This window comes from Leopardus geoffroyi, chromosome A1 (assembly GCF_018350155.1).
Source record: "Leopardus geoffroyi isolate Oge1 chromosome A1, O.geoffroyi_Oge1_pat1.0, whole genome shotgun sequence".
NCBI classification, from domain to species: domain Eukaryota; kingdom Metazoa; phylum Chordata; class Mammalia; order Carnivora; family Felidae; genus Leopardus; species Leopardus geoffroyi.
The window spans coordinates 84,613,879-84,635,643 of NC_059326.1; the positions used below are offsets into that span (position 1 = coordinate 84,613,879).

The following is a 21,765-nucleotide window of genomic DNA, read 5'->3' on the forward strand; positions in this document are numbered from 1 at the left end:
ACTGAGGCGGTGCTCAGGTCTCAGCGCCCTTTCCTCTGATTGGGTGGAACCAAGGGGCGGACGGACAAAAGAGGAGGTAGAGACTGGTTACTCCTGGGAAGAAGGCGGAGCCTTGTCGAGGAGGGAGGTGGTATTTGGCTGGCAGTGGTAGCCCCGCCCCCTCACCGCGATTTGGGACACAGACTTAGAACAGTCAGTGGAGTTCCTACGCCTCCTAGTCATCCCAGCAACCAGTGACGCGGGCCGCCTGAGGTCAACCACTGGCCAACTGGGGAAAGCGGGACTGCAGCGTGACCCCTTTTCCGAGCCGCCTCCCAGCTCCCCCTATTCGGCGGCCGAGCGCTCCGCCAGTCCCTTCCTCCCTTCTCCTTAGTCCCGCAGTCTGGGAGGCAGGGGTCGGCGAGCCAGCTGAGTGGGAACCGCGTGGTGTACAAGGAGCCATTCGGCGACCGGTGAGGGGACTGAGGGGCTAGGAGGGCAGGGCTGGCGCGGGGCAGCGATCTCCAATTGTCTCCGGTCTTCGCCCCTCCGCTGTGGGCTGCTAGCGCCTGCAACTGTTGCGAGCGCCGCCCCGGCAACGAGTGACGCTAAGGCACGCTGGGCGGCCTGCTCCTCCCAGGCCTTGCCCTCAGCCTGTCCTCGCCCGTCTTCCCCCGGTCACCTTCGGGCCCGCAGCCCCACGACGCAGATATCACCAAGCTAAGACGGATTAAAAGGGCAGCTTTAGCTACCAAGCTCTGTCGGCGTTAATCACTCCCGACTCTTCAATACGTCTTTGGTGCCCTGTCTAGCCCTCAAGGTGGACTGGCGCCGTGGGAGAGGAGCTGAGGTCGGAAGAGTTTCGCCAAGCAACTCGTGACGACCACCGTTGACGGAAGCGCCCGGAATTGGCTGCGCTGCGACCTTCTCAGGTGTGGCGTTCCTCTTACCGTGAATAGTTGTGTACATCTTCCCGTTAAGTACGAGGCAACAAGTCTTAAAATGAACACCCAATCTTCGTGCTTACTCTGAAAGCTCCCGGGGTTCAGCGTGGGGCTACGGAATGCCTACACTGCTCTAACCCTGTGAAGAAGGGTTCTTTGGGGGATCAGGGAAGGGATTTAAAAAGTCTTGCAGAACGTTTAGGATCCTTAGGGTCGAAGTCAGAGAAGACCCCATATTCAGGATCCTTCTTTAGAGGAACTTTCCTGAGGAGGGTAAAACCTAAAACTTCAGCAACCTCAGTTGTCAGACTTACACGTTTTAACCTTCTTTTCATATGAAACGTTATAATAGTTTCCTTTACTGGGTTCTCCCAGGCAGGAGTGTCAGACCCCTAAAGTTCCCTGTCCAAGGTCACACAGCTAATACTTATTATGGAAGAACCAGAATTTGGACACTTGCCTCTGTGGTTCCCCTATGGATCTTGCAGTTCTGTTTCAGTAAACCAAAGCAGAGTATTTGCAGTACCTGCAGTAGATAGGGCTACGGAGGATAAGATGACTGGAGAGAGGCTTCCTACTCCTCCAGGAATCTAACATTTGAAAGAGTTGTATGCCAGTTTAATACATCATGTTTAAAAAGCATTGAGTGCCCTATGTGTGCCCAACTTCTTGCTAGGCCCAGGGAAGGTTCAAAACAATATATATAGTCCCTTCTTATATCCCAGTTCTGGGAAGCTCTGCCCCCTCTGGGTTGCAGTTTTGCAACCGTGTGTCAAAGGAACACAGGGAATAGACTATCCTACTATGTATGCTCTCTCCCTGCCAACATCCGCACCTTCTCCACACTTGCCAGTTCACAGGAAAAAAATTGTGAAGGGAGAACTTCCAAAAGAATGTATTTGAATCATAATCAGTCTTGGGCACTTGGGATGGGAAGCAGCTGTCATTCCTATTTCCACCAGCTCCTTATACATGTCAGACTGGACCTGAAGCTAGAAGGGGTAACTTCTTTTGAAGTACTGGACCTTGTTTCTTCTGTGGAAGAAAAGAAAGTAAGGAATAGCCACTCTGGTCCTCTAGATTCCACACTCCATCCTTACCTAGAAAAGGGGCTGAAACCTTCCCAGAATGGATGGGAATCACTGTTTCCTGTTACTTTCACTGATTACTCAGAATAAAACCAAGCAAGGGGATGGGCTGTGGGGTGTGAAGGCGCTCAGCAGAGCTTCTCTGAGGAGGGGCTATCGGAGCCAAGCACTGAGTGAAGGGGGTAATGGGCTTTGCAGGTGGAGCTATAAATGGAAAGGCCCCAAAGTAGGTAATTAATTTTAATAATACATCTCATTTGGGGCATCTGGGTGGCTCAGTCGGTTAAGTGTCTGACTTAGGCTCAGGTCATGATCTTATGTCTCATGAGAACTGTGCTGACAGCTCAGAGCCTGGAGCCTGCTTCAGATTCTGTGTCTCCCTCTTTCTCTGCCCTTTCCCCACTCATGCTCTCTCTCTCTCTCTCTCTCTCTCTCTTTCTCTCTCTCTCAAAAATAAACATTAATTTTTTTTTAAATAATACATCTCATTTAACCCAATATATACAAAACATTATCATTTCAACATATATATAATCAACATTAAACATTATTATTTTTTTTTTTTTTTTAATTTTTTTTTTCAACGTTTTTATTTATTTTTGGGACAGAGAGAGACAGAGCATGAACGGGGGAGGGGCAGAGAGAGAGGGAGACACAGAATCGGAAACAGGCTCCAGGCTCCGAGCCATCAGCCCAGAGCCTGACGCGGGGCTGGAACTTACGGACCGCGAGATCGTGACCTGGCTGAAGTCGGACGCTTAACCGACTGCGCCACCCAGGCGCCCCAACATTAAACATTATTAATGAGATATCTTGCATTCTTTTTTCATACTAAATCTTTGAAATCAGGAGTGTAGTTGACCCTTTACAGCACATTTCAGTTTGGACCAGCCACATTTCAAGTGCTCAGTCACATGTGGCTCAAGACTATTATAGTGGACAGTACAGCAGGAACAATCCTCAGTCCCTCTCCTGTTCCAGTTTTACCCAGCTCTGGCTTCAAGATGGAGAAATTGTGAGATGATCACTTGCCTCTTCATCCTGCCCCAGAAATGTTGGCCCAGCAGAACAGATACTAGGGAAGAAAATCTTTGTAGTGACTGAAGGACACAACTCAGAAGAAAAAGGACTAAACTGCTCTCATAGTAGATTGTTAGTAAATGTACTAAATCCTAATTAATTACCATACTCTTGATCTGTAATATGTGATCAATTAGATATGGTATGAAATCCCTGCAAAATCTATTAAGACACAAAAATAGGGGCGCCTGGGTGGCGCAGTCGGTTAAGCGTCCGACTTCAGCCAGGTCACGATCTCACGGTCCGTGAGTTCGAGCCCCGCGTCGGGCTCTGGGCTGATGGCTCAGAGCCTGGAGCCTGTTTCCGATTCTGTGTCTCCCTCTCTCTCTGCCCCTCCCCCGTTCATGCTCTGTCTCTCTCTGTCCCAAAAATAAATAAACGTTAAAAATGTTTAAAAAAAAAAAAAAAAAAGACACAAAAATAAAGTGATATAAAACTCAGAAGCTTATTTTTAATCAAGTGTAAATGTTAATTTTTTCATTAGCTTATATTACCTGTTTTTTATTAATTACATATGTAGCATTTGTAAATATTTGTAAGTATTAGATGCTTGAAAGTTACTACTTTAAAATACTGAGCATTTAGGACTTTTCAGTAAATCACACATAATTACTTCCTTCCCTCTTTCCAAGCCCTCCTGTACTTTTTTTTTCCCCTCCTGCACTTACTTTTTTTACACTTAAAATGAATTTGGTGGTTTAACAACTTCAAAACCCTCAATTGACAAAGTGGTTAGGACAGTCTAAAAATCTTTTTTTTTTTTTTTTGTTTTTTTTTTGTTTTTTGCACAGTAATTTTTTCTTTTTTTTTTTCCTTTCAGATTTCCTCCCAGGGCAAGTTCCAGCATGGGGTGAAGTACAGAAGAGAGACTTGAAGGGTGTACTCTGATCAGGGTCTGTCTTATTTCCACATTTGTAATGGGGCAGGGGTGGGGGGGAGAATTGTATCTTTCTTTATATGTCACTCATGTATGCATGTTTGTGTTTGTGCATTTGTCTTCCCTTCCTTGGGCATGTGCCCTGGGAGGCAGGGGGGCGGTTTCCCAGAAACTTGGCCTGAGAGGTGCCATGGTCCCTGCAGACCCCCAAGTGAAGTGGAACACACACCAGGGAATGTGCATTGCTCTCTTTGGCATTTGGGATCAAACACTGAGTCCTGAGGGAAGGTTTTATTCACATGAGGGTAAAAGTTCTTTTGAATTGAAGACCAGCTAGAGTAAGCTGCCCAAGTGTCTGGGCTGAAAGTTCCCTGTGAAAGAACTGAGAGACTCTCTAAAGACTGCTTTAGAGAGGTCTGCAGAGGGGCTCCTGCCCCTGCTTGCAGTTTGTGCTTAAACTTATTCTCTTTGAATAAGATATCTGGGATTTAAAATACTGCAGACCAAAAAAAGAGAGAAAAACTGTGTGGGACGGGAGGAATGTCATAGATGGGACAGAAATTTTGAGAGCAAAATGTAAATAGATGCTGAAGGTGAAAGAGTGATTCATGATACTTTTCTTTAGTTTTTTAAATTTGAAAATGGCCATTAAAACAATATTCCCCTCTTCTTTCTCTCCCTGCTTCTGTCCCCTCTGCTCAGTTTAAATTCATGTTGTCCCTCTTCCTTCATCTTCGCAGGGTACAGAACATCCTGCTTCAAAGGCATGAGAAGAGAACATCCTGTATTGGCCACTCCTGCCCAATGTGGAGGGGAGCAGAAGCTCCTGAGCCCACCCCTGAAGGTTTGTGGCTTTCAAGACTTTTTTTTTTCTTTTTTAAATGTTTATTTGTTTGTTTTTGAGAGAAAGACAGCCTGAGCGGGGAAGGGGCAGAGATAGGGACACAGCATTTGAAGCAGGTTCCAGGCTCTGATTTGTCAGCACAAAGCCTCATGCAGGGCTTGAACCCATGAGCTGTGAGAAGTCGCATGCTTAACCAACTGAGCCACCCAGGAACCTCTTAAGGATTTTTTTCAATGGATCCTATTTATGGGATGTTTTAAGCAGAGCTCTAGGTATTTATGATGTTTCCATCTGCCAGTAAGAAAATGATTGCTGACTTGTTTGCTTCCTCTCCCTGACCTGTTGAGTGATAGTCTATAACTCATAGTAACTGCACCTAATCTCCACTGAATTTAGCTGGGACCAATCCTTGGACCTTGAGGGAAGTAGTCAGTGATGAGGCCCACAGGAGGTTCTGTAAAGAAAGCCTGACTCTGCTCCCAGACAGCTACGTGGACCAACTTGTTAGGATTCAGGGATAACATCTGAGATAAAGACAATAGCAGAACAGATTCCATCCCCATAAGGGGCTTTTCTGCTATTCTGGGTTCTCAGATCCCTGGAGCTAGGGCAATGAAGGATGTCTGTAGAATGTTTGCAAACAGCTTCAATGAACTGAGAATTAAGAAGGAATGCTTCTTCCTTCTCCCCAGCTTTTCCTGAAAATGTGAAAAGCACTTCTAGGAAAATGCCATCAACTTTCAATATTATTTTTTGTGGACTACACATGTTCCTTTTCACCCCTTCCAGGGTTGCTTTCACCCAGGTCCAGAGTTGCTTTCTCAAGGTTAGGCCAGAGAACTTTGAAGCTGTGTACCAGTGTGGAGTGGTTGTTTATCAGGTATTGTCCAAAGCCAAGGTGCAGTACTTTGGGGTTTCTCAAATACCATCCTTTGCCCAGGCCCCAGCCCTTTCTGATACTTTTTGCCCAGGCTTCTGCTTACGTAGGGGTTTAGGCTTCATCTCATTGCCCTCCTTGACCTTCCAGGTCTGGCTGGGTTCACATTGGTGACTTAGGAAACCAGGGTCTCAGAGGAAGGTTATCGATGTGGTCTAGGGGAGTTTTGGAAAACTGGTCTGCAGATTCTAGGTTCCTTTTCTGGTAAGCAGGCTCTGTGGCCCAGGGGCTTTCTCATTGCCCATCCCTTCTTGGTGTTTCCTAGTGTATCTCCAGGCTAAGACCGCTGGCCTAAGGACAGAAAACTGGTTGGGTACTCCTCATCCCCTCCCAAGCAGAGTTTTGGAGGCAAACTCCCTCTCTGAATCCCTCCTGCCCTTCGTGGTGGCATGAAGACCTCCTTCCCCATATTTCTAGGAGTCCTATGGCTTTGCCTCTTCTTGGAGAATGAAATGCAGGAGATGGTCTAGCTGAGGAAGTTACAAGAAATGAGGGACTCTGTGCTCACCTGGCCATTCCCCAAGGTGTAGCTGTTACAGCTTTAACTGTAGCGTACAGTGACTTTCTCCCTATAGGGCTCGCAGTGAAGGGTGAACTTGGCTGCAGCGCACCCTAGAAAAAGACACAGAGTCTGCTTACAAGAAAAGGAACCTAGAAACTGCAGACCAGTTTTCCAAAACTCCCCTTCTTCCCTTTGCCACTCCCTTTCTAGGCTTTCAGAAAAGGGAAAATAACACGCAGTTTGAGGAGGTGCACCCTGGCGTGGGAGTGGCACACATCCCTGCCAGCCTGCATTCCGGGGACTCCACCCCCCCACGCCCGGCCTGGCCCTCACCATGTTAGCTGCATCAGAGATGGCGGCAGCAGCAGGAAGGCCTTACATATGCAGTGAGTGTGGCAAGAGCTTCCGCTACAGTTCGGTGCTGCTGCGTCATGAGCGTGCTCATGGCGGTGACAGCTGCTACCGCTGCCTAGACTGTGGTGAGTGCTATGCCCTGGCTGCTGACCTCCGTGCGCACCGACGCGCCCATGCTGGCCAAACGCTCTACATCTGCAGTGAGTGCGGCCAGAGCTTCCGCCACAGCGGCTACCTCGACCTGCACCGGAGTGTACATAGACAGCGCAGCCGCTCCTGCTCTTGCCGTGCCTGCGGCCGCAGCTTCCCACACCTCCCGGCTCTGCTGCTGCACCGGCGCCGCCTTCATCCCCCAGAGCGGCCCTGCCGCTGTCCGCTGTGTGCCCGCACCTTCCGACAGAGCGCGCTACGCTTCCACCAGGCGCGCGCACACCCGTGGGGGTCACCCATCACACCCACCAACCCATTGCACCGCTGCACACAATGCCCACGGGCGTTCCGCAGCTACGCAGGGCTGCGGAGCCACGCGCGCGTCCACGTGGCCCGGAGCCCTGGAGACTCCACACCTCCGCAGCCTCATGCTCCGGGTGCACACCAGTGCAGTGTGTGTGGGAAGAACTTTGGTAAGAGCTCAACACTAACACGACACCTGCAGATTCACTCAGGTGAGAAGCCCTTCAAGTGCCCCGAGTGTGGAAAGGGCTTCTTGGAGAGTGCCACGCTCGTGCGCCATCAGCGCACACACACAGGTGAGAAGCCCTACATGTGCGGGGACTGTGGGCGCCGGTTCAGCGAGAGTTCCACCCTTTTGCGCCACAGGCGCAGCCACCAGGGAGATCGGCCCCACGCATGCACTACATGTGGAAAGGGCTTTGGGCAGCGCTCTGACCTAGTGGTGCACCAGCGCATACACACAGGCGAGAGGCCCTTCCCATGTGCTGAGTGCGGCCGCCGCTTCAGCGACCGTTCTGACCTCACCAAGCACCGGCGCACACACACAGGCGAGAAACCCTACCATTGTGAGTTGTGTGGCAAATGTTTCACGTGCGTATCTAACCTCAACGTGCACCGGCGCAACCATGCTGGTCACAAGCCCCACAAATGCCCTGAGTGCGGCAAGGCCTTCAGCGTGGGGTCCAAACTGACACTGCACCGCAAGACACACCTGGGCGAGCGGCCAGCAGAATGTGCTGAGTGCGGCAAGTGCTTCAGCCACAGTCGCTCACTCTCACAGCACCAGCGGGCCCACACACGAGCGCGTGCCGCCACCGCTGCCGCCCAAGCAACCGCAGGAGCTGCCCTCATCTTTGCAGGGCAGGCAGAACAGGAGAAGCCGGACTTTCTGTGTCCCAGCTGAGGGAAACTTGCTGAGAAGCTTCTCTGGAATGGGCTCAGCAAGTACCAATATACTGCCACAGGGATGGTGGGGCAGCTCTGCAAATGGGAGTCTGTATAAAAACAGCATGGCTGTCTGTCACCCCCTGTCACGCCCCTACATCCATTTCCCTTGTCAGCTCTTCCTGTCCATCCTTCCTGCTACCTCTGGGGTATAGGTGCAGGGAACTGGGAAAGCCTAGACATGGAAGAAAGCCCAGGTATTGGTGTGTTCCCATTGCTGCTACTGTGCCCTCAAATGTTTTCTTCCTGGTTTCCCACCTGTATTGTCTTCTCTTGTCCTGTCCCCTTTTTCCAGTCTGAGTCTCCTCTAGCTCTCCTTCCTGGATACTTTTGTTGTCCTGCCTCTTCAGGTAATGATCACAGGGTGGCCACAGGGACAACCCACCTGCCTTGCGGTCTTCTTGCCTCCTGGTTCCACTTGACAGCTTCTCTGCTGCTTTCTCCCTGGGCTCTGAGAGATGGGAAATTTTTAGGCAGAGATGATGAGATTTCTCATTTCTTTGAAAGGCATCCTGCCATAAGCAATCAGCCTGCTGCCCAGCAGAGAAGGCCCACTCCAGTGAGGGTGGGCAGGAGCCCTCAGCAAAGCATCCACCTGTCCCATGGGCCAGACCTGATGGTGTCCAGATCAAGGTCCCTCTCAGGACACTGTTCTCTAGCTAGGTGGGCCACATTAGCTTTGGGACCTAGACTTAGACCACATGGATAAAGCAGGATACTGCCAAATGAAACATCAGAATGTTATATCCAAATCAATCTTGGAGCCATGGGGAAACAGCTCCACAGAGGCAGTAGTGCAGGGTAGAAAATCTGGAGTTGTTCAGTGATTTTTTTGCTTATGGCTGTTGAAATAAAGAGTTGTTTGTTTGGGTTCCAGATACCAAGAGCCTCTTTTGTCAAAGCGTGAGGCTGCTGTCTTTGCAGATTTCAGGAGTAATCCAAGGGCCATGCTCTTTTGAAGTTCCAAGATATCTTGTCCCCTCCCAAGTGATCTTGCATGTAGAGCCCCATTGATTTTGCACTGGAAGGCAAGACTCTTAAGGCCTATACACTTGGTTCTCAGTGAAGAGTACAAATGTGGCTCAGGCTCACATACCTCCATTCCTGCTCCAGCTCTCCCTCTGGAATGACCCAGTGCTCTGCATACTGTCACAGCCTGCCCTGCTTGAGCACAAGAATAGGTATGACACGGGGCGCCTGGGTGGCTCAGTCGGTTGGGCGTCCGACTTCAGCTCAGGTCACGATCTCGCGGTCCGTGAGTTCGAGCCCCGCGTCGGGCTCTGGGCTGATGGCTCGGAGCCTGGAGCCTGCTTCCGATTCTGTGTCTCCTCTCTCTCTGACCCTCCCCCGTTCATGCTCTGTCTCTCTCTGTCTCAAAAATAAATAAATGTTAAAAAAAAAAAAATTTTAAAAAAGAATAGGTATGACACTCAACTGAAAAGGACTGCAAAGTGTCAAACCAAATTGGGAAAGAAAGCTAGGTCCTTGAGGTAGGGGCCTACCTACAGAGAGAGAAACAGGGCCTGCACCTATGGTGCACTCAGGCACATTCTAGCAGAGCCTGCTTCCAGAGGAATAAGGATTTCCATTCTTCAGGTGCCAAAACATTCACTCTGCCCACACACAACTGTAAAATACTCAGTTTATTCTGTTGTTTAGGAAGGCTAAAGTAGCCTGTCTTGGTTTTTTTTTTGCCCCCCACCCTACACTCCCTGTCACCTTAGTTTCTGGGGACTAGGCATCTGGCCCTTCTCTTCCTTGCTCCCCTTCAGTCCCTAGGGTCTGCCTTCTCAGAGCCCAGGAATGCTCACTGTTGATGGAGTGTGGTCAGAGCTTCAGGAACCAGAGAGGGCCTGGACTCATCATCAGACCTCAGGGTCACAGAGGCAGAGATATTGGGGCAGGGTTCCAAAGGGCCAGGTGACTCCTGTGGAGCTGGGAGCAGGGCTGGATGGCTTTTGCTGCAGTGAGCTGCAACGCTGTCTGGCTTCTCAAAACGCTTGCCACAAAACTCACAGGGGAAGCGCAGAGTAGCAGCTGTCTCAGCATGCTTGCGCCGGTGCCAGTTCAGGGAGGCCTTCTGGCGGCAGGTGAACCCACAGATCTCACACCTGAGCCAGGGACAGCGGAGGGAAGGACAGTGCTTCAGCCCATCTTGACTTCCCCATGGCAGTTCCCCCGCTCCAACCCACAGCCCTACCTTCCCACCCATACTACCTCCCCCACACTCACTGCAGGGGCTTCTCTCCAGTGTGGATGCGCCGGTGGATGACGAGGTTGCTGCTGGTGCGGAAAGACCGGGCACAGAACTCACAGATGTAGTCCCGGGTGTCTGCAGGTGCACAGGTGACACCCTAGCATTCATCCCCAGGCTGTGGCCCCTCCTCAGCCCAACCCACCTGCCAACCCTCACAGGAGTACTGTCCCCATTCAGCCTGCTTATCCCACTCCTCTCAGCCCCCAAAAGTGCCCTGTGGCTGTCAGCAGCCAACCTGTTCCTTTTTCCCTGAACCTGCCAGCACTAACAGCACCTGCCCTTTGCCCTTCTCCAGCAGCTCTCACAGGCCCACTGTGCTTTTTCTCCTGTACCTCCAAGCCTCAGGGCAGGGCATACTGGAGGTATCGTCACTTCTTGTGGCATCCTTTAGACAACTGTCTCACCCCCACCTGTCAGACGGCACATGTATGCTTACAGCCTTCTTCCCCATCACTCTACCACACTGCACAAATCTCTGGCTCCAGGCCCTCTCCTCAGCCAGCACTCCATATTTCCGTTCCCTGGTCTCCCTGTCCCTGGTCTTCCACCATTTTCAGAAACTGCAATCTTCCTCAGCTGGACCTGTTTGGCTAAAATCCAACTGAGGGTAAACACAACATTTGGCCCGATCCTGCACAGGTGTGCTAAGGGAAGTAGAAACAGAATCCACAATCCATGCCCCCCACCCACCCACCAGCCTCTACTCTTCATCCACAACCACAAGTCTAAAGAGTCCACCATATGCCTCTGTATTTCACTCTCTCACTCACAGGAGTCCAATAGACAATTATTCCATACTACCTCCTCTCCCTGCCAGCCTCATTCAGCAGTGATCTTATTTTTCAAAGTCACCAAGAAGAGAAAAGCCAGGAGAGAATACCCACATCTTCCTCCTTACCTAATCTATCACCAAACTTGTTTGTGACCATTTATGTGAATACTTGCTCTACTGTAGCCACCTTCCAATTGTGCAGAAACACACCTTTTCTCCCTGACTGCAGGCTGCCCACCCCACCTAGGCATCAGTAACCTTTACTCTCAGTGGGATCCCTTTCCCCTCTGTGCCCCCAAGCTCACAGCTCTCCAGCTAAGACCCCATTTCTCTACTTGTCTTCACAGCAAGACTCCAAAGAGTAGTCCATATTCTCTATCTCCACTTCTTTAGCTCCTCTCTGCCTTGAACTAATTCGATTCTGGCTGTCCTCTCCCTTGTCACATGCCACCTTGTTATCTAGTCAAAGTCCTCATCCTCATCTTACTCCATCTTATAGCACTGGCACAACCCACCCTCTGTCCCTCCTCCCTGGAGCAATCTCTCCACTTGGTTCCTCAAGTACTGCTCTCTTCACTTGCCTCACTGGTCACTTTGTAGCTGCCCTTTCCACATGTCCCATTCATTACTCTTCTGTACCTACGTTCACTCCATGGAGGTATACTCCACCTTCAGCAACAAATGTGCTTGTGAAGCACCCATGTGCTTGTGATTAACACTTTTTCCCCCTCCCCCCACCATCTCCAGACTCCAGATTCATATCTTCTGGGATGCCTAAATTATCATGTCCCAAATAAACTGTCCCTTTCCTAAAGCCTCTCTCATTTTCAGGAAATCACATCACCTCTTTCCAGTTGCTCAAGCTGGAATCCTTCAAGTCAGCTTGATGCCCTCCTGCCCATCCACCTGTGGCCAATCTGTCCTTCTCACAGCAGCCCTTCTAGCTCCACTTTCACGCTCACATCAGCCTCCAGCCACTTCTTATCAACTCAACTGTACCAGCGTGTTAAAGCTGCCATCACTGCACACTGCACATTCCTACAGCCCCATTTCTCCACATGGCAGTCACAAAGTCAGTTTTAAAGTCAGTTGTGCTCCTTTTAAAGCCAGTTGTGTTGTTCTGCTACACAACACCCTGGGATGGTGCCCATGTCATTTAGCCAGAAGCCAAACCATCTTTGATGGTAGTGTTAGGTCCCTGCTACCTATCTGACCTCTCTTCCTTCCTTTCTAACTTCCTGGCCCCCTCTCCATTCCTGGTACATTCCATGCAGATGCCTGTTCAGGGCCTCCCCAGGCGTGCCCATAGACATGGACAAGCCTCTATTCCTCCCTTCACATAGGTCTTTGCTCAAAGGAGCTTCCCTTTCTACAAAAGAAACTCCTCTCTCATGCTCTCCATCCCTTCCCTGCTTTCACATCTCTTTGTATCCCTGTTATCACTAGAGTGGATGCCTCTGTTCGCTTTTGTATCCTACACCTAGAACAGTCTCAAGCAGGCAGGTGCTCAACACACAGAGAGTTGAGTGTGAGTGAGAGTCATCCCACAGAGGGGTGTGATGGCACCTGCAGATAGGAGGTGATAGGCCTCACAGGGCAAGTGAAGGGACTGCCAGGGGGAGGTGACAGAACCCACATGGAGAAGTGAAGGGACTCATGGAGAAATGAAAACACCCAGAGAGAGAGGTGAAGGGACCCACAGGAGAGGGAAGTGAGGAGGCATTTCTACCACTCACCACTGTGCAATTTCACATGCTCCTTCAGGTGTTTCTTAAAGTTGAAGGACTTCCCACAGGCTGGTTCTGGGCAGGAAAAGGACTTTTGGTGGATGTGCTGGTACTTCTTGTGGTGCTAGGGAAGGAAACAGGTGGTCTCAGGGAGACCACCAGAGCTGACCCAGCAGGCAGGCTCCTCTGCCCCCTCCCCATCCCCCAAAAGTTCTGTCACCACCAGCTCACATCATCCTGGCCAGTCCTCACCTGTATATAAGTCCACCATCCCATCCTGACACCAAACTCTGCCCTCACCCTATTCTGTCCTTGACTTCCATTACCTCACCTTTTTGCCACAACCTTCCTTACAATGACCAGTTCCCTGAACAAAGTGCCATTCTGGTGACACTCCTGGTTCCCTAACCATGGATTTGCTGTCTGCTGGGAATAAGAACACAATTTGGGTAGGTATGATTATCCTCTTCAATATCAATATTAATGTACAATAATATCACCCAGATAGCCTACTTTATTGCTAACCATGGGTATACATTATATGGTGTTTTCCTAAATCTTCTTTAGAAACACACACACACACACACACACACACACACACACACACGTGTATGCTTTCAACCTGGAACACTTTTAGGGATTGTGTGTTCTTCTTTAACTCCCTGATTATTTGTTGGAAATATTTCTCCTGTCTGACCTAATGTCACATTCTGGCTCACTAAATTCCATGGGCTTTCCCCTTATCTATAATCCTGCTTTCCCATAGTTAAACTGCTGCTGGTGGCTGCTGCAGTGTCCTCCATTAACAAGCTCAAGTGCATTTGACTAGCCCTGGTAAAGTTCTTCTCGGCCCAGGGATTTCCTGCCCAAATGCCTTCCACCCTTGCCTCACCATTCCTCTGGTCTGGGGTCTCTGCCTCAGCACTTGGGTCTGGGAGGGCTCTGGATGAGTGTGGGGGCTGTGGCCCTTCCCTCTTTGTGCCCCAAACCTCTCCTGCAGTTAGGCTGGGGACAGGACAGGACCATCTTCCAGTCCTCTAGCACTAGAACTGCCTGCTCAAGCGAACAGGGCCAGGTGGCTGAGTGTGGACTCAGCAACCCCAGCACCGTCACACACTAGCTAAGGAGTCTTGGGAACTGCTTAACCATTTTGTGTGCTTCAGTTTCCTCATTTGCAAAGCAGGAACTGTATCAGCACCTACTCCATAGGGATCTTTTGAAGATCAAAAGACTTGACCCATGTCAAGTGCTTAGAACAGTCACTAGCACTCCAAGAGCCTGAGGAATGCCATCATCATCTCCACGTGACCCTTGGAGGGCCCAAGAAACCAGCAGTAGTGGGCAGCAGCTGTGTACTGGTGGCTTGGTTTTCTGCCTTATCTACCAGCTGTCTGCTTTAGTGATTATTAACTGTAGGTAAGCTCTGCAGGTCCACCCCCATCTTTCTCTTCCCATCTCTGAATCCACCCACATTCCAGGCTTCTTTGCTTCAGCTTCTCCTTCACCTCAGCATCCCCTTCAGTGCTTCTCACCTCTGAAGCCACATAAAACCCAATCTGTGCCCCTCACATTCCTCACATTCAAATACTGTCGGTTGGAGAAGATCCGTCCGCAGCCAGGGAAGTCACAAGGCAGCAGCTCTCTTTTGGCAGCTTTCCTGGGAGGAGGAGGATAGGGAGGAGCATAAGGACTCCCACGGGCTCTCCTCAACTCCCTCTTCTCACTCTCCCCCCTCCAGCCCCGCTCTGCAAGTCCTACCTAATTCTCTTGGGGCCAATCTGTGCCGTGTCCTCCTCCCAGGCCAAGGTCAGAGCAGACTGGGCCTGAATCCCAGGGCTACGGGCAGCAAAGAGGGAGCAGAGGGCCTCGAGGGAGGGCCATGTTCCGGGATGCCCCTGCCCTCTGTCTCAGCCATCAGGTTACCTGGCCAGAGGCTCAGTCTGCTGGGCTGCTTGAGGGGTCCCTCTGAGTTCCGGCTGTACCCCAACTTCGGTAGGAAGAGCTCCAGAACTCAATGATGATGTTGATGAGGATGGTACAGCAAGAGGATTGAGGAGAGCTGCTGGGGCTAGGGGTGTCTCCCCCTCCTTAAGTGTATGGGTGACAGGGGAAGGAAGGAGTCTGGGGGCATCTGGATCACTGCTGAAAAGAGAAGGAAGAGGAGGGCATTATTTCCCTGGGCTTTCAGCTAGCCCTGAGCCCCCGAAATGCTAAGATCCCAAACTCAGAACAGCCCTACTCCTACCCAGGATCTCTGTTCACACCTGCTTTCAGCTTTCATTCTGCCCTACAGCCTAACTTTACCACCTTCCACCCAATTCAAAGCCTCCAATTCTTTCTGCCTTCCCCAATGCCCATCCTGCCTTCCCCACCAAGTCTACAAAGCTTTGGAAGCCCTGGCCAGCTGCTCCCTCCCTCCTCCTGCTCTGTTCAGCATCCTCCTTCAGCCCCAACTTGCTCATCTGGGGAGGAGCTGTAGGTCCATGGGCTGGCCTCACTGAGCATCTCCTCTTCGTCCTCGTCTTCCTCCTCCCCCTCTTCTCCTGGGGGCGGGAAGGTCTCCAGGAGGGGTCCTACTTCCCTGCTGGACCAAGGAAGGCAAGCCTCAGGCTCTGCTCCTTCACCTGCACTGTCCACCCAAGTCTATCCTGTCCCTCCCACCCCCAACCTCACCTGGGTGACCTGGCCTCCTGAGTCCTCTCATCATGCTCAGATTCCAAACCTGTAGGGTCAAAGGGGAAGGAACTCTGGGCTGGAGGGATGAGGACAGGTGTACTTCTAAGGTCTGAAGTGGTGGGAGGACTCTTGGGAAGGAGGAGGGTGCAGAGGCTACTGGAGTGGGAAGGGATATTTTATTTTAGAAATGATACATTCACATGGGTTCAGAAAATAAAAGTATAAAAAAGTACACTATGAAAAGCCTCTTTTCCAATACTGTTCCCAATCACCTATTCTTCCCACAGACAGCCTGGTTTCCTACATGCCCTTCCAGAGATATTTTATACATCCGTTAAGTGCATACATACATTCTTTCTCCTCTTAGTTTTCCACCAAGGGTAACACAACATACGCCCTATGCTGTTTTTTGCTTTTTATACCTGAAAATATATTTAAGGATATATTTTCTTGTAAGCATAGTTTTTCCATTGAGAAAGGATAATTTTTAGACAATGAAGCTCTAAGCAAAAGAGATGGGAACCTCTTCCCTTCCTTTTCTCCACAACTCTTCTTTCCCCCAGCCTACCTGCAGGTGCTTGCCCACTCCTGGCCTCTGGGCACCAGCTTCTTGGGGCAGTACTTGGCCGGAAAACTGGCTTGGGCTCCTCTGGAGATATGGGTCCTGAAGAGGGGCCCCAGGAGAAGGTGTGGCCCGCAGAGCACTCCCACACAAGTCCCCCATCTTGGCCCCCGGGCCCCCGAAGCCCAGGCACCAGGCTGCATTCTCGGCTGTGGGCATGAGACAGGAGCACCAGATACTGCAGACCCTTGGGGGGCAAAGGCTCAGGACCTGGAATGGTGAAGACAACAGTCAGGGCAAGTGGGGAGGCCTCCTACTCTCACTCTGGGGCTACATTCAGCCCTGTCCCCCAGCCCCCTGGGCACCCCCAGTCTAGTCCATTTTACCATTCTTCAGAGCCCAGAACCTCCCCAAGGTCCTGAGACACTGCTCTCTTTTATACAGGACGTTCCCATCAAACTACCCTGGGCTCCCCAATTCTCCACCTTTTCCCAAACTCACTCAGATCCAATCTCCTTATGGAGAATGCTGCTGGGTCACATCACTCATTCCCTGTTGCCCCTCTTCCCTCCCTGGCTCCTGACCCCCTAACTTTAGCTATTCCCTACCTACCTGCACAGAGCACACAGCCTGAAGAAGTGTACCTGCCAGGGTAGGGAAGAGAGGCAGTTTAGGTAGGGGTCCAGGCCAACTGCTCTCAGCACTCCCACACTTTTAAGGGTCCCTCTATTCACTGGGGACCAACAGGAGGGCACAAAGGCCACAAATCACAGAGGCGGTTCTGCTGAAATAAGAAATCTACGAGTGGTAAGGAGCAATGGGCCACCACCTGACCCTGGGAGGGGACTGGGTGTTGCAGCCTGGGTGCCCTCCCCCAGAGTCCCGCCCAGGCCCCTAACCGGTCCAACAGGAACTTAGCGAGTTGCGAGTGCAGGGAGAAACCCAGCCGCTCCTTGAGAAGGCACCACTGCTCCATGTGGCCACCTAGGCGGATGCGGCACTTGCTGCGGCGCGCGTCCAGCTGCCGTCGCTTCTCCTGCCGCCTGCGGGATGCGTCCACCGGGGAGGAAGCCATAGGCACCAGGACCTACAAGGTGGAGGAGACACGCATATATGGGCGTACCTGATCCCGGGCCTCTGGCTCCACCCGCCATTGGGGCCTCAGTTTCCTCATCAATGAATTGGAGCAAAACTAAGTCATTTCAATAGCATCCCCTGCCATTGGGCCCAACCACTCCAGCTTACAGGACGTGTAAACTAGCTCTGTGGAGTGGGAGGCAGGGAGACAAAGTCAATGTCAGAACAATGGCCTGACCCCGGGCATACTGAAGTGTAAAAACGGAAGCTATGGGGAAGGGGCGTGAGACTTTCATGGAGAAATTTCAGCTGGGGCTGGATGAGGGGTTGGTAAACAGTTTCACCTTGAAGAGAACATGGGCCTTTACTGGTTGGTGGGGGAAGGGGAGGTCGTGTGTTTTGGGGGCGCTCTTCATAGCGGGGTGAATGTGGGTGGGGGCGGGGTCTGGAGGGCTCTCCCACCCGGTTTCCGGCCGTCCCACTTAACGCTCACTGTGTGTAGGGCTGGCCAATTCCACAGGCAGCTACCAGGCCACCCAGAGCGCCCGCCGCGGCCCACCCCGACTCGGCCTTACCTGCGCGCCCCCACCCGCCCACGCCCGGAATGCGCCTGCGCCTCCCCCGCCTTGCGCGCAGGCCCGGAGAGCAGAGATGGACAAGGGCCCACCTCGCGCGCACAGCCACCGTTTCTCTTTTAAGAGGAACCCGTCCCCCTCCGCGTCGGAGCCTGCAGCCGTGAACAGGGGCCGGGGCTACTGGGAGGGCAGAGACAGAGGCCCGCAGCGCGCGCCTGCGCATTGGCCACCTAGCGTAGCGCCTGCCGGGAGGTGTAGTTCCCGCAGGAATTGCCCAAGCACTTCTCTTAGCGCCAGGGGAATTGTGGAGGGGTGGCTTTTGTGGCAAGCGCCCGCGCATGATGGGGAAATGAATGGTACCAAGCCCTCCCCCTGTGTGCCGACCCCAGCCTCTCCAGCCTGCTCATGGATGTTGCCTCCACAATTACTATTTTGTACTTCACCTTCAATTTCTCTCTCTCAGTTGCCATCAACGGGCACACATGCAGTGCAGAATCAGCCACCCTAAAAAACCAACTAGACTCCTCTCTAGAACCCCAGGGCCCATTCCCTCTGTCTGCATCAAAAGTCCTCTGAAAAGTTGCCTAGATTTGCTGTGGACTCTTGTTGACTTCCCATTCTCTTTTCTAATGACTCCAGTGGCGTTTTCCCTTTCAAGGAACAGCTGGAATGGAACGGTCACTTGGCTGTGGTCTCTCCTCCATCAGAGCAACATCTGACAGTGTAGATCTTTCCCTCCATACCCCACCCCCACCCCAAATCCCACTGGCTTCTGTGACTTCACACTCTCCTGATTTTCTTCCTTCTTCATTGGCTCTTCCTTTCCTTCCTGAATCTCCCCGCTCTGACCCAACAAACGTAGTGTCCTCCTGGATCAGGCTCTAAAACAAGTGCTGTCGCTTACCTCTTCTGGAGTGATCTAGTTGCCCGATGGCTTTGTTTTATTTCTTCCAATTATTTCTTTAAATTCCAGTTAGTTAACATACAGCGTAATATATTAATTTCAGATTTAGTGATTCATGTACATACAACACTCAAGCTCCTCACAATATGTACCCTGCTTCATACCCATCACTTATTTAACCAATAGCCCTGCCCGCCTCCTGTCCAGCAACCCTCAGTTTGTTCCCTATAGTTCAGGGTCTGTTTTATGGTTTGCCTCACTCTTTTATTTCCCCAATTTTCATCTGATACATTTCTTAAATTTCATATATGAGTGAAATCATATGGTATTGATCTTTCCATGACTAGCTTATTTTGCTTAGCATAATATACTCTAGCTCCATCCACATCCTTACAAATGGTAACAATTCATCCTTTTTTATGACAGAGTAATATTTCATTGTGTGTGTGTGTGTGTGTGTGTGTGTGTGTGTGTATATATATATATATATATATATATATATATATATATATACACACCACTTCTTCTTTATCCATTCATCAGTCGATGGACATTTGGGCTCTTTTCATAATTTGGCTACTGTTGATAATGCTGTTATAAACATCAGGGTGCATGTACCTCCTTTGAATCTGTATTTTTGTACTCTTTAGATAAATACCTAGTAGTGCAATTGCTGAATCATCAGGTAGTTCTATTTTTAACTTTTTGCGGAATCTCCATACTGTTTTCTAGAGTGGCTGCTGCAGTTTGCATTCCCACCAAAAGTGCAAGAGGGTTTTTCTTTCTCCACATCCCCACCAACATCTGTTGTTTCTTGTGTTGATAATTTTAGCCATTCTGGTGATTGTGTGATGGTATCTCATTGTAGTTTTGATTTGTATTTTCCTTGATAATGACTGATGTTGAGCATCTTTTCATGTGTCTATTAGCTATCTGGATATCTTCTTTGGAAAATTTTCTATTCATGTCTTCTGCACATTTTTTAACAGGGTTATTTGTTTTTTGGGTGTTGAGTTTGACAAGTTCTTTGTAGATTCTGGATACTAACCCTTTATCTGTATGTCATTTGCAAATGTCTTGCCCCATTCCATAGGATGCCTTTCAGTTTTGGTGATTGTTTCCATTGTTGTACAAAACTCTATCATCTATCTATCTATCTATCTATCTATCTATCTATCTATCTATGATCTATTTATTTTTGAGAGAGGGCACAAGTGGGGGAGGGACAGAGGGGTGGGGACAGAGAGAGAGAGAGAGAGAGAGTATCCGAGGCAAGCTCCACACCATCATCATGGAGCCCAACATTGGCTCAAACTCACAAACCATAGGATCATGACCTGAGCCAAAACTAGGAGTTGGATGCTTACCTGACTGAGACACCCAGGCACCCCAAACAAAGCTTTTTATCTGATGAAGTTCCAATAGTTCATTTTTGCTTTTGTTTCCCTGCCTCTGGAGATGTGTCTAGTAGGAAATTGTACCAGTCAAGGTCAAAGAGTTTGCTGCCTTTGTTCTTCTCTAGGATTTTGATGGTTTCCTGTCTCATATTTAGGTCTTTCATCCATTTTTTTGTATGGTGTAAAAAAGTCTATTTTCATTCTTCTGCATTTTGCTGTCCAGTTTTCCCAGTACAAATTGCTGAAGAGACTATCTTTTTCCATTGGATATTCTTTCCTGCTTTGTTGAAGATTAGTTGACCATATAGTTGTGTATCCATTTCTGGGCTTTCTATTTTGTTCCATTGATCTGTGTGTCTGGTCTTGTAACAATACTATACTATTTTGATGACTAGAGCTTTGTAAAATAGCCTGAAGTCAGGAATCATGATACCTCCAGCTTTGCCTTTGCTTTTCCAGGATTGCTTTGGCTGGTTGGGTCTTTTATGGTTCATGCAAATTTTAGGATTGTTTGCTCTAGTTCTGTGACAAATGCTGGTAGTATTTTGATAGGGATTGCACTACATATGTAGATTGCTTTGGGTAGTATAGACATTTTAAAAGTATTTGTTCCTCCTATCCATGAGCATGGAATGTTTTCCTGTTTCTTAGTGTCCTCTTTAATTACTGTCATAAGATTCTATAGTTTTCAGAGTACAGGTCTTTTACCTCTTTGCTCGGGTATATTCCTAGGTATCTTTTGTTTTTGGTGCAATTGTAAATGGTGTGGATTCTTTTGTTTCTTTTGATGGTGCTTCATTATTGGTGTATAAAAATGCAACAGATTTCTGTATGGTGATTTTATATCCTACAACTTTGCTGAATTCATGTAGAAGATCTAGTAATTTTTTCTGTGGAATCCTTTGGGTTTTCTATATAAAGTATCATGTCATCTGCAAATAGTGAATGTTTGACTTCTTTCTTGATGATTTGGATGCCTTTTATTTCTTTTTGTTGTCCAATCTCTGAGACCAAGACTTCCACTACTAAATGAAATAGTAATGGTGAAAGTGGACATGCTTGTCTTGTTACTGACTGTAAAGGAAAGTCTCCCAGTCTTTCCCCAATAAAGATGATATTAGCTGTGGGGCCTTCATATACAGCTTTTATGATGTTGAGGTATGTTCCCTCTATCCCTACTTTATTGAGAGTTTTTATCAAGAATAGATGCTGTATTTTGTCAGATGTGTTTTCTGCACCTATTGAGAGGATCATATGGTTCTTATCCTTTCTTTTATTAATGTGGTATATCAGGTTTATTGATTTGTGGATATTGAACCAGACTTGCAGCCCAGGAATAAATCCTACTTGATCATGAATGATTCTTTTAATGTACTGTTGAATTCAATTAGCTAGTATCATGCTGAAAGTTTTTGCATCCTTGCTCATAAGGGATATTGGCCTGTAATTCTCTATTTTAGTTTGATCTTTGTCTGGTTTTGGAATCAAAATAATGCTGGCTCCGTGGAATGAGTTTGGAAGATTTCCTACCATTCTTGTTTTTTGGAACAGTTTGAAAATAGATATTAACTCCTTTTTAAATGTTGGATTGAATTTCCCTGGGAAGTAATCTGGCTCTGCACTTTTGATTGTCAGAGGATTTTTGACTACTGATGCAATTTTATTTACTGGTTATGGGTCTGTTCAAATATTCTACTTCTTCCTGTTTAAGGTTTGGTAGTTTGTATGTTTCTAGGAATTTGTTCATTTCTTTCAGATTTCCCAGTTTTGTTGGCATATAATTTTTCATAGTATTCTCTTATAATTGTTTGTATT

General features: G+C 49.2%; 2 protein-coding genes and 1 long non-coding RNA gene across 12 annotated transcripts; 2 read left to right on the forward strand and 1 right to left on the reverse strand.

Moving 5' to 3' along the window:
• Positions 1-3,987, forward strand: LOC123600752. The gene is made up of 3 exons (XR_006713791.1): positions 1-452; positions 792-911; positions 3,912-3,987. It is a non-coding gene; the product is annotated as an uncharacterized LOC123600752 (long non-coding RNA).
• A 722-nt stretch (positions 3,988-4,709) lies between these two features.
• ZNF672 (zinc finger protein 672) lies at positions 4,710-8,881 on the forward strand. 2 transcript variants are annotated; one of them, XM_045483129.1, is made up of 3 exons: positions 4,710-4,812; positions 5,602-5,692; positions 6,462-8,881. In XM_045483129.1, exon 3 carries the CDS (start codon positions 6,586-6,588, stop codon positions 7,960-7,962), a length of 1,377 nt encoding a protein of 458 aa, XP_045339085.1. In that variant the 5' UTR covers positions 4,710-4,812; positions 5,602-5,692; positions 6,462-6,585; the 3' UTR covers positions 7,963-8,881. The 2 variants fall into 2 exon arrangements, with proteins under 2 accessions (XP_045339085.1, XP_045339096.1); XM_045483140.1 differs by lacking the exon at positions 5,602-5,692.
• Positions 8,882-9,631: 750 nt separating this feature from the next.
• On the reverse strand, positions 9,632-17,857 carry ZNF692 (zinc finger protein 692). Of its 9 annotated transcripts, none has more exons than XM_045483076.1 (12): positions 17,742-17,857; positions 16,897-17,084; positions 16,610-16,641; positions 16,004-16,267; positions 15,433-15,481; positions 15,218-15,340; positions 14,683-14,898; positions 14,518-14,595; positions 14,338-14,416; positions 12,769-12,883; positions 10,236-10,335; positions 9,632-10,114 (listed from the first exon to the last, which is right to left on the reverse strand). In XM_045483076.1, exons 2-12 carry the CDS (start codon positions 17,070-17,072, stop codon positions 9,811-9,813), a joined length of 1,536 nt encoding a protein of 511 aa, XP_045339032.1. In that variant the 5' UTR covers positions 17,073-17,084; positions 17,742-17,857; the 3' UTR covers positions 9,632-9,810. The 9 variants fall into 9 exon arrangements, with proteins under 9 accessions (XP_045339032.1, XP_045339012.1, XP_045339022.1 ...); XM_045483056.1 differs by having other exon boundaries at positions 14,683-14,901; XM_045483066.1 differs by having other exon boundaries at positions 15,218-15,343.
• Between the last annotated feature and the right edge of the window lie 3,908 nt (positions 17,858-21,765).

Excerpts from the sequence above, each read along its gene's own strand:
- ZNF672 (XM_045483129.1), top strand. The coding sequence starts at position 6,586 with ATGTTAGCTGCATCAGAGATGGCGGCAGCAGCAGGAAGGCCTTACATA.
- ZNF692 (XM_045483047.1), bottom strand. The coding sequence starts at position 17,072 with ATGGCTTCCTCCCCGGTGGACGCATCCCGCAGGCGGCAGGAGAAGCGA. Across the intron at positions 16,268-16,609 it reads AGGCTGTGTGCTCTGTGCAG|GTCCTGAGCCTTTGCCCCCC; the intron begins GTAGGTAGGGAA and ends TCACCATTCCAG. Across the intron at positions 15,344-15,432 it reads CAGGAGGCCAGGTCACCCAG|CAGGGAAGTAGGACCCCTCC; the intron begins GTGAGGTTGGGG and ends TCCTTGGTCCAG.